General features: G+C 39.9%; 4 protein-coding genes across 5 annotated transcripts in view; 2 read left to right on the forward strand and 2 right to left on the reverse strand.

Annotated features, from left to right (window-relative positions):
* Window positions 1-1008: 1008 nt before the first annotated feature.
* Window positions 1009-2499, reverse strand: LOC111483249 (40S ribosomal protein S29). The gene is made up of 3 exons (XM_023129393.1): window positions 2336-2499; window positions 1319-1418; window positions 1009-1228 (listed from the first exon to the last, which is right to left on the reverse strand). The coding sequence occupies exons 1-3, from the start codon at window positions 2395-2397 to the stop codon at window positions 1220-1222; spliced, it is 171 nt and encodes a 56-aa protein (XP_022985161.1). The 5' UTR covers window positions 2398-2499; the 3' UTR covers window positions 1009-1219.
* Window positions 2500-3077: 578 nt separating this feature from the next.
* Window positions 3078-5081, forward strand: LOC111483243. The gene is made up of 2 exons (XM_023129388.1): window positions 3078-3285; window positions 3668-5081. Exon 2 carries the CDS (start codon window positions 3739-3741, stop codon window positions 4807-4809), a length of 1071 nt encoding a protein of 356 aa, XP_022985156.1. The 5' UTR covers window positions 3078-3285; window positions 3668-3738; the 3' UTR covers window positions 4810-5081.
* Window positions 5082-6810: 1729 nt separating this feature from the next.
* Window positions 6811-11091, reverse strand: part of LOC111482805 (uncharacterized protein At2g23090-like) — a 6094-nt gene continuing 1813 nt past the window's right edge. Inside the window, exon 3 of the mRNA XM_023128772.1 lies at window positions 6811-7197. Coding sequence (XP_022984540.1) covers window positions 7078-7197 — 120 coding nt within the window. The 3' untranslated portion in view covers window positions 6811-7077. The remainder of the gene's footprint in view (window positions 7198-11091) is intronic.
* LOC111482804 (mediator of RNA polymerase II transcription subunit 28) overlaps window positions 10440-11091 on the forward strand; it is a 4607-nt gene continuing 3955 nt past the window's right edge. Inside the window, exon 1 of one of the 2 annotated variants that reach the window (XM_023128771.1) lies at window positions 10440-10450. The gene's annotated coding sequence lies outside the window, so the exon portion shown is untranslated. The remainder of the gene's footprint in view (window positions 10451-11091) is intronic. The other variant, XM_023128770.1, reaches the window with a different exon arrangement.

Raw genomic sequence — 11091 nt, forward strand, 5'->3', positions numbered from 1 at the left:
TTTTGGAAGTGTTTATCGTAATTTTGAAAGTTTTTAAATATATTTAGAAGGGTAGTTGATATCTTATAACCCCTTCATCATACCAGAATGAAAACAGAACAGCAATCTTCTTGTAGTTCTTGGTTTATGAGGATGAGTTGTTTTTATTTTATTTTTTTCATTGAGGCCGAATCTAAACTTATGCTCAAGAGATAGGTGTTCATATACTGATGAGGGATATTTGAATTCTCAAGAACGAATAGAAAGTTGGATTTACACTGAATCTCATCAAAATCAACCTATTCAAATGGCTCAAATCCCATAGAGAGAATAGAAAGTTAAATCTACACTGAATCAGAATCAACCTAAATCAACCTATCTATCATTCTCATGAGAAGTTTAGTTTCAAACCCCGATTGAAACAAGAGAAGCACACACAATCAAATAACCTTTAATTATATATAAAATAAAATAATATATATGTAAATTGATTTTGCTAATCACATTCTTTACTGTTACCAAACTTAACATTATATGATTTCATTACAATTTAGTTTTTTTTTTCAATTTTGAAAATTCTAATAAACTTCAGCCTATTATATTAAGTTTTTTTTTTTATAATTAATAATTACATAAATGTTTGATTTTTCTTTTATATGGTAAAGTAAATTCCAAACAAACAGCCTTGAGAAACAAGGAAAGATTCAAATGATATTTAAACCATTTAGAAAAAAAGTTAGTTTCTATCAACATTCAGTTCAAAATATTTTAACAGAGTAATTTATTTGCCTATTTGCCTTAATTAATAAATGATACATTCAATTAACTACAATCATAAACAAGCCAAACTTAGAAACATATGGTTTGCAAGAAAGGTAAGATCGCAAGAGAATACAGATCTCGTAACCATCAAAAGAAAAATAACCCCTCATAGCTTAAACCCTCTTTTACATCATATATTTCTAAATCCTAAGCTCATAAACGATATGAACGCATAAGAGGCATCAAACATCAAACATGCTTAGAAACTGAAGAACAGAAGGAATATTTGTCAAAATAATATCAAGAGGAAGAAGCTCAAAATCGTTGTCCAGAACCAAGTGTCAAAATCGTCGTCTAACAATCATTTCATATTCGATACCGAGTAAAAAGAGAGAAAACAGAGAGAAAACATTGCTAAACATTGAAAAATCTTCTTCAATAAAGTCAACCCAACCTCTCTTCCAGAGATGTTAGCTTCTTAGCGGTACTGCACAAATGGGAAAGTTCTAAGTTTAGAGAATGCAGAAGATAATGCGCATCTCATCAAATAATCATAGAGAGCACAAAAACCACTTGCCTTAATGAACCCAATTTCCTTGGCATTGCTACGGAAGCATTGTCTGCAGCACATAAGTCCATACTTTCTGATCAACCCATGGGGATTTCCGCACACACGACTGAAATGAGGATTGAAAGAAAGGAATTATTGAAATTCAGCTTTCTCCAAAGCCAATTACAATACAACATCAACCACTACGACATCCACTAAGGATAATACAGTGTTCAGTTACTAATGGCTAGACTAGATAACTTATGGGTAATTGCCAAAATGATCTGCACTTATTAGACTAGATAACTTATGGGTAATTGCCAAAATGATCTACACTTATTGGGGTTATAGCCTTAAGGTTTCAGTCCACAGCTCCAAAAATAAAAAGATCAGACTTCTTCTCATATACAAGTATAATTTTTACTCATACTACGGGCATCCATGAGGAACAGTTCATCATCAAGATAGACTTCGAAATTCAAATAACTCAACAAAACAGAAACCCATTCATCACAGAACATCGGTTATAACTTTCCACCCGAAACTATACCTAAAACGATATATGATAAGGTCACTATGTAAATACAGGTTTAAAATAGAAATCGTCTGCAAGTGTAACGACTCTTACAAAGAAGTAACAACAGGGAACCCCCAAATCAGCACAAAATATAAGCATCTCATAATCTCATCCAAGTTAGGAAAATCCTGAGGACAACAGCTAAAAGTCATGTTGAAATTAAAAAGAAAAAAGAGAAAATGAGAAAAGCAAACCGAAGGCCTAGGCGTCTGATTATCTAATCGATCCTTTAGCAAGAAAAGTAATGCATATACGTACTCAGCCGCACAATATTCTTCAGGTTTCATTACAAACCCCGCAAGAACAAACTTTAGCAATAGAAACATGCTTAAACATTATTTACTCAGTAGATGAACTTCCAACTCGTTCAAATAAACAAGACAAAAACAGAAAACGAAACTAGTGTTCCAGATCCTTCTTCCATCAATTTTCTTGGAAACCAGAGGAGTGAGAAGATATTTGCTTACCAGGTGCGAGAACCAGGGCCATAGCTCTTCGGATGAGAGTTCCACACGTTGGAGTGCCCCATGATTGTGAGGTAATGAAACGGTTCAGAAATCACAATGTGAAGCAGAGATTTTGCGGGGAAGAAGAAGTCGGCAAAAAGGATTGCTTTTATATGAGAAATAAACCCTAATTGTGGTGGCGTTTTACGATTTTAGTCACATAAAAAAACCCGACCCGATTGAAGGAGCCGGTTTATGATCCAGCCCATTACAATTTTCACGTATTTCTAAATAATAAAAAACAAAACATAATTTAATATATATATATATATAATTGTAAAGTGGTTGGAAAATAAATAATTATAAAATTATAAAATTAAACAAAAATATGTATAATTATTGTATTGGAAGTAAAAATGTATATTTTAAAATGTTGGTTTGTTCGTCGAGCTCTTGAACCAAACCATTCATAAAGTTTCATTTATTTGAACCGTCATCGAATGAATGCAGGATAAACCATGTCGTTGAAATGCAACAGTGATGGTTGTAAACGTGTGACATGCAGCACCAATGAAATGTCTGATAAATCATCGTATAGAACTACGAGAGAGGGAGCCAAGAGAAAAATTAATCAAGGAGGAAAGAAAAAAGAAGAAAAAAAAACATGTTTGGAATTGTAAATAAATAAATAAATAAAGAAAAAAAAACATGTCTTGGACCAAAAATATAAAATAGAGGGCGCACGTGCGGAATGGAATTGCGATGTGATTGGCCGAGGAGACACACATTCGCAAGAACTCCCGTCGAAGGTCGCTGTTTTGATTTTGGTCTCCGATCTGCAAATCGCCAAAATCAATCCCACCATAAACAATTTAAAGAAACGGCAAAAAGTTGCGAATCTAGATTCAGAAGACGGCGGCGCTAAATCATAGAGCGTTGATCCCAATTAGGCAACACTTCGGTCAATTTTTGTAAGTATCTGAATTGTTTGCTTGCTAATTAGGGTTTTCACTTCCTGTTCCAATTTGGAGTTGAAATTGAATGCTTCATGTTTGCGACACTTCTTTGCATCATTGATTGCTTTAGGATTTTGGTTTTTATTGTTCCGACAATGATAAGAAAAAACCCTTGTCGGGGTACGATTTTCCTGCAATCGATGTTTTGTTTCGAAATGAAATGAAATATGCTTTGTTTCGAAATGAAATGAAATATGGTTTGTTTCGAGCTGTTCTTCAGTTTGGGGTTTGTTCCTCATGATTTCAAGGTTCAGCAATCGATAATCAAATGTTTTGAAACTTAAGCTGTGAATTTAGGGTTTCTGGCTTTCTGATGAATCATTTCTTGCACTTTCAGTCTACCGATTTGTGGGGGATTCTGAGGGCTTTGTCTCAAATTCAGCCATTGCTGGAATTGCGGCCCTGAAAATGCTTCCCAGGAAAGACAGTTCTCGTATAGATACATCTGAGCTGAAAGCTATGATCTATCGAAAGCTTGGACATCAGAGATCGGAGAAATACTTTGATCAGCTCAAAAAACTGTTGAGTTTAAAGATTAACAAAAGAGAATTCGACAAGTTTTGCATTCAGATTATTGGGAGGGAGATCATACCTCTTCATAATCGGTTTATCAAAGCAATTCTTCAAAATGCATGTGTGGCTAAAACTCCCCCTGTTCTTAGCAGTACTAGGAAAGTAGATAGCAATCTCAGTGTAAAGGTTGTCAATGGGTATCAGAGGAGTTGTCTTCAATCACTTCATGGGGATGCATTTCTTTCCTCCCCTCGAAAGGGAAGGTCTCCGGTCAGTAGAGACCGTAAGATTCGAGATCGTCCGAGTCCTCTAGGACCATGTGGAAAGCCCCAGAATATTGCACTTGAAGAACTTGCTTTCAAGGCACAAGAACAGCAAAGTGCAACAGAGTTGCATTCTCTTGGCAGCCGTCCTCCGGTGGATATGGCATCCGTAGAAGATGGAGAAGAGGTTGAGCAGGTAGCTGGAAGTCCAGGAGTTCAGAGTAGAAGCCCGGTTACCGCTCCGCTTGGAATATCCATGAACTTTGTTGGGTCTGGTAAAACTCTGTCTAATATATCTGTAGGAAGAAGAAACTGTCATGTAACAACATGTCAAAACGGCGGCGAGCTACCCGACACGAGGTTGCTGAGGACTCATTTGAAGCAAAAGTTGGAAATGGAGCAGATTGATATATCTGTTGATGGTGTAAACCTTCTTAACAACGCACTGGATATTTACTTAAAGAGGTTGATTGAACCATGTTTGAGTTTCTCTCAGTCGAGGTGCGAGCGACCGAGATTTACAGACAATCAACCGATAACTGGCTCGAGAATCGCATTGCAGGAACAGTATAGGCACAGAGCTCAACGATTGAATGCATCGTTGTTGGACTTTCGTGTTGCAATGCAACTGAATCCTGAAGTTCTTGGGAGAGACTGGACGACACAGCTCGAGAAGATCAGTTTACGAGCTTCAGAAGAGTGAACTGGCCGAGTTGATCGGATCTAAATGAGAAAGAGTATAGTAGGATGAATATAGGTAAAAGGTGATCATATATTGTGAATAATTTGATGGGGTTCGGTGTGTTTGAAAGTTGCTTGCTAATTTTTGCGATTCTTGTGAGGAGGAGGATAGGTTTTGAAATCGATTTGGAGCCTTGAATCGAGTTGGTTTAGGTTACATGTAGATAAAGGCTCCAATGATTATTGTCCTGAGGAATGTGTTTATGATATAATAAAAGCATTCAACTTCTGATACTCTTGGGTTCATGTTCTTGTCTGAGACTTCATGAGTGTTCTTCCATTCCGTTCCTCTTTTCATCATTCCTTTTCAAAAAAAAATTCCTCAAAAGATCTCTTGTCACATAACCTTCCAGGGATCAAATCATGAGGTTCTCATGTCAACGGAAATTGTCCAAGCCTATTGTTAGCTGTTATTGTCTTCTTTGGACTTTTCTTTTCGGGCTTTCTCTCTTATAACGGCTCAAGCCCACCGCTAGTAGATATTGTTTTTTTTTAGTTTTCTGTTTTAGGCTTCTAGTTTTTAAAACACATCTGCTAAGGAGAGGTTTCCACACTCTTGTAAACAATGCTTCATTCTCCCATATTGAAATCTAACAATCTACCATCTTCGAGACAAGAGTCATCGCTGGTATTCGTTCCCTTCTCCAATATGTGGGAACTCCCAATTCACCTCCTTCGGGACTCAACATTTTTACTAGCACATAACTTCGTGTCCATTCCCTTCGAGGCTCAGCCTCCTCGCTGGCACATCACTCGGTGTCTAGCTTTGATACCATTTGTAACGTCTCAAACCCACCGCTAGTAAATATTGTCCATTTTGAGCTTTCTCTCAAAGGTTTTTAAAATGTCTCTACTAGTTTCTACACCTTATAAAAAAATACTTCGTTCTCCTCTTTAATTTTCATCACCCTTGCCTGGAGAAGTTTACTTACCCTTCTAAATAACGATGTGTTCTATTCCATCCGGAATCCCACAAAAACGAAAACAGTTCTGCTCCCCAACCGACAAGAGACGAGTGCTGAGGGAAAAACACCAACCTTCTTCGTCTTCGTAAAAGAATCCGGCGAACGGAAGTACGGCGAAAAGGGCTGAGCTTGCTTCCTCCCGATCACAGTAGCTTCAAGAGCCTTGCAACCTTTCAACTGAGAAAAATGGCGCAAATGCAACAACCCAGAAAGCTCACAGCTTCTACGGAACACGCCGATGATCTTTTAAAGGTTTAAGGCTGAGAAACAGAAACAGAGAAAATTTTGCGCTTTTCCGGTCACGTTCACTACGCTGGGTTTTCACAGCACAATTGTACCGATGAACAGGTGGAAGTAAAATTTGTTTTCTTTTCCTACTCTCTCGAGTACGATATTACGGATACTCGCCATCTTGTTCATTTGTTTAATTTTCGGCATTCTTTTAGGAATAAAGCTCTTTGTCTAAGGGAGAGTGACAAATTTATTTTGAAAACTGCGAGTGGGTGTGGACCCTGGCCAAAAAGGGGACCTTTCCGACTTAATTGGGAAAGACGTCTGTTTTAGGGGTCATGATTTTTGTGCCACGTGTCAGGGAAAGTCGACACGTCGGCTGGAGGTCTTTTCGACATGTCGTTCTGTTGTATTTAAATAGAAATTCCTAGCCCTTTTGTTTCTTCCTACAATTGAAAATGTCGATATTGTTAAGTAAAAAGAGAAACCAAAACAACTTATCATAGGTTTCATTAAATATTTTATAATATATTACAAATTTGATCGTTGTTGAAGTTTAAAGTTAAGTCTCAGTGATGTATGCAGCTGAGACATCCTAACAGACCGGTAGACTTGAACCTTGTTCCTACATGACCGAATCAATTGGATTAGTCACTTGCCATCTATTTTCATTATTCTAATTCTTTGACGACAAGAAAAATCCATGGTTCAAACTCTTTAACCACATGAAAAAACAAGAGAAGGCAAGAGGCAAATCCACTCATGGCTGTACATCCACCAATTAATAGAACATATTCATGAATAGGAATATGTATAGAGCTTGAAGAGCAAACAAAGTCAACTGGGACATACAGAAACTTAGCTGTTCTGCAAACATGAGTTTTAGCAGGCAGAGGAACACATTGCAGCAGAAGTATAGAAAGGCAGAGTGAATGAGATGAAAGTACAAATTTGATAATATTATGTCCTATAAACACCCACCTTGTTGAATAAGAAAGAACCCATCCCTCACTCATGCAGTTTGAGCAGGCTTGTCACTTCTGAAGATGGGGAAAACAGGAGAAAACATCAGATTTGGGGTGCTTAGCTTCAGCATGCTCCCTACATTTCACCTCTGAGGTTGTGCAAATGAATGTTTGCATGCACACCTTGCACTGCACCATCCAAAAATCACTTCATTCATCAGTTTTGATAACCATAAGGAACCTATTACCTAGTTATAATAAACTTTGAAACATTCTGTAGCATAGTTGAAGAGGCACATGCACGTCAAGATGTACCGGATGTAAGTTAGTAAGAAGTTAAATTTTCAAAGTGTAAACAGAAAACAAAGAAGATTCCCACCGCTAGCAGATCAAACTACTTTTTGCACAAAAACAAAGACAATATCAATGTTCAGAGTCAACGATTTAGGTAGGAGAGAGAGGGAGAAACAGACCTACAACCTTTTCTACTCCCTACGGCCAACATACATTTTTTTATATCTTTTTCCATTTAGTAACCAACATCCAAGAAATTAATAATAACCAATAAAATGTAACGCCGAAATAAAAAATAAAAAAAATAATAAATTGGTCCAAGCCCATAGAGGGGCAAATGTGCCACCTACTATAGGAGTTCAAGTGGAACCCTAATAGAGGCCACAAAAAAGAAAAAGAAAGGGAAGACTAGGAGAGGGTTATGGAGAATCGAGGAGCCGCCACGGAGATTTCGTCCAGAATCAAGGTGAGTTCTTGAATGTTTCCCTAACCTTTACGAATCGGGACCTAATGTTTGAATACGTTCATCTAGGGAAGCTGGCTTCGTGAAGAAACTTGGTAGACATCTGAGAATCGTCCGAGAACGGTAAGCGAACTTATGTGGCTAAAATCGCGTTTTATGTTGAGGTTAAAATCACGAAAAAAAAATAGCAAGACGTAGCCCTCAACACAATCTAGAACTTTATCGAATGAACTATATCGATTCGAGCTCCGGATCAAAAGATATGAAAATCGGAAAACGGTGGATCGAAAAAGGGCTACAGATTGCAGGAGAGAGAGAGAAGAAAAAAAAAAGAAGAAGAGGCGGCTGAGCGGAAAAGGACACGCGTCGAGCGTCGATTGGAGCGACGCAGCTCCAGCGGAACAGTGACGCGTATCACCCACAGAAACAAGGCCAACCCGCGACTGCATGAAGCGGTTTGCATGTGGTTGTCGCCCGTGCAGCCTTTCCTGCGCGTGAGAGGCTCGTTTTTCATCCGTTTACCTTCTACTTGTCCAGATTCCTATTTTAATAATATTTTTATGTGAATAGAGACCTAATCGGGATAATCAGTGTTTTTGGGACATCTTACGAGCATAGAGACGCTAGCAAAGGGGCACGCGTCAACCTGGTAGGTTACCACACGAAACTTAGGAAGAATACTTGTAGGAATCACCTTGGTATGCATGCATGCTAGACTAGTTTCCTTAGTTGATTAGACTTTTCCATGTTATGAACTTAGGTTGCAAAGTACATGATTTACGTCAAGTTAAACTTGTTTTATGCTTCTGCTTTGTGTGTAATTGTTTATGCATGTTGAGAGGAGGATGGGAGAATTGTGAACTCTGCATTCTGGGTGTTTAGGAGACAACTAAGGTAATGTTTAGGAGACAATATAATGTCTAGGAAACGTTTTAGGAATAAGCCTAGGGATCCAGGATTAGAATGGCCAATCACTGAGCTTAGATCGATCCCCCTCCTAGGAGTTTAATAGATCACCACGGTAAACGTAGTACCTTAGGGATGTTCATAGGCTGCTAGTTGTCTGGACGGTGTCTATAGTTTCGTCGGAGGACCAGAGGTCATGATCAGTTCTTACTGCTCCTAACCGTTTCACATGGGAAATGTGTTCCCACGTAGTATAGCCATTAGCTACATGGGAACGGGTTGGGTCACGCCCCCCAGGGGGGACTATTATGGGCTTAGGAGGTATTCAACACACCCTTAGGCAAGATACCATGTAGTCTCAGTTAGCCATGTAGAGGTAGCGCCGTAGAGAGACATTGGTCAGTCCAACTTAGCATAAGAAACCCCTAGGTACCAAACGAGAGGACGGAAAACAATAGAAGTCCCAAGGAGAAACCCCCAAGGGTCGATTAGAACTAGACATCCTAGAGCCAATGAGAAACCCGTGTTGACTGTTAAGCTTAGGATGCGATGAGAGCCTACAAGTAGGTGGCTTACTGGGTATAATTTTATACTCATTCCTGCTCTCTTTTTTTTTTTTCAAGTACGTGAGGGGTTGGGTCGAGGTACGACATGATCAGAGGGGCGAATTGTCACAAAGGAATGCATGTCCTAGGGCGTCAATCCACTCTTTTCTTTTGTATTTAGATTTTCACATTTTTGTTTTTTTTTTGGAACTTTCAGTTGTTTGAATCTTTGTATTGAAACTTTTGGTTATCTGAATAAATGATTTCACCTTTACACCTTCTCAACTTTTTCTTTGCATACACATTATCTTTTGAGTCATGACTCATAGTAAAATATTGGGTCATGAAAAATTTGGTATCAGAGTACCAGGTCATAGGTCCTGTGGACATTTAGGATAGAGAGTCGTACCCTTTGTGACTACGCCCACCAATCACACTCCGCCCGCGACCAGATGCTCTCACGGGTTTGAAATAAAGAGACAAAAGTCTAGTTAATGTCTGAAGGATGTACCATGGTTTCCTATTGAGTTATAATTGCGCGCTACCTGGAAGGCGTGCTAAGAACGAATTATAACCGCAGTTGTTTTCTATTGTGATAGATAATGGCACCAAAGAGACGTGAATCTTATACCGGGCCCAGACTCAGAAGAGGAAGAAGAAAAGTCGCTCAGGGCGCCCTTGTTCCAACACCTGAAGTGGAACAACCTGAACCTCAAGAAGAGATTAGAGATACACCCTGAGTTAGCGAGAGGACTGTACCACGGGCCCCAAGAACCGGAACGAGCCGAGAGGAAACGATGGCCAGACTTGCCTGGTACATACCCTTTAGCTCAAGACTCATCTACTTCGAATCCTGCTACTGAGGACTTGTCTGACACAGAGCCTATTGCTCAAGACTTGTCTAATATGGACCCTACAGATCTTCACACCAAGGAAGACCCGCCTGTGCCGGTCACTAATACAGAAATCACACACAGCCAGCCGTCATCCACGCTCACTATGGATACGCTACAAACCTACATGATCACCTCAATGGAGAACCAAAACGTAATGACCCAAAACCAGAACATGATGACTCAAATGATCAGGCGCTGATGGCTAATCAGACAACAGTGCAAGCACCAAAACACCCCGAGACTATGACTGTGAAGTCCCGTTACTTGAAGGATTTCCAGCGGCACAAACCACCTAACTTTGATGGGGGCAATGTGGACCCTATCGCAGCAGAGACATGGTTGGAGGCTATTGAAACAGCCTTCTATTTCATGAAGTGTCCATTGGAGTACCAAGTCCATTGTGGAACGTACATGTTGAAAGGGGAAGCGCACTTCTGATGGAAAGGCGCTAAGAAGATGATTGCACGCACGAAGAGCCAATCAATTGGTGCCAGTTCAAAGACGCATACCTATGCAAGTACTATCCTGTCACTGCCGTAATGAAATTGCAGGCAGCGTCCCTTGAGCTCAAATAGGGTGACTAGCCAATGGAGGAGTATGATCTGGAATTCAACAGGTTGACAAGGTTTTCTCCCGTGTTTGTCAGCACTAATGAGATAAAGGTCAAGCGGTTCATTGCAGGTCTTAAGGAGGATATAAGGGGACATGTGGCAACCCAGGCAGCCTCAGATTATGCAGAAGCCATCAGAGTAGCGACCCTCACCAATGCGCCCCGCATCAACAAGTTACAAGCAGCGTCATCCTAGACACCCCGCACTGCAATCCAAGGGAAGAAAACAGACCAGGACCACCCCAGGACTGGTAGACAGCCCCAAGGTCGTACTAATAGGCGGGGAAAAGCCCCAGTACAGAATAGAGCCCTTTGTCCCAATTGTCAGCGTCCTCACCGAGGGGGGGGGGGGGGGGGGGGGGGGGGGGG

The sequence above is a fragment of the Cucurbita maxima genome, unplaced genomic scaffold (assembly GCF_002738345.1).
Source record: "Cucurbita maxima cultivar Rimu unplaced genomic scaffold, Cmax_1.0 Cma_Scf00008, whole genome shotgun sequence".
Classification (NCBI taxonomy): domain Eukaryota; kingdom Viridiplantae; phylum Streptophyta; class Magnoliopsida; order Cucurbitales; family Cucurbitaceae; genus Cucurbita; species Cucurbita maxima.

Bases quoted from the DNA above. Each gene is read 5' to 3' on its own strand.
- LOC111483249 (XM_023129393.1), bottom strand. From the start codon at position 2,397: ATGGGGCACTCCAACGTGTGGAACTCTCATCCGAAGAGCTATGGCCCT. The intron at 1,419-2,335 runs GTAAGCAAATAT...TCCTCATTTCAG, and splicing joins GGCCCTGGTTCTCGCACCTG to TCGTGTGTGCGGAAATCCCC.
- LOC111483243 (XM_023129388.1), top strand. From the start codon at position 3,739: ATGCTTCCCAGGAAAGACAGTTCTCGTATAGATACATCTGAGCTGAAA.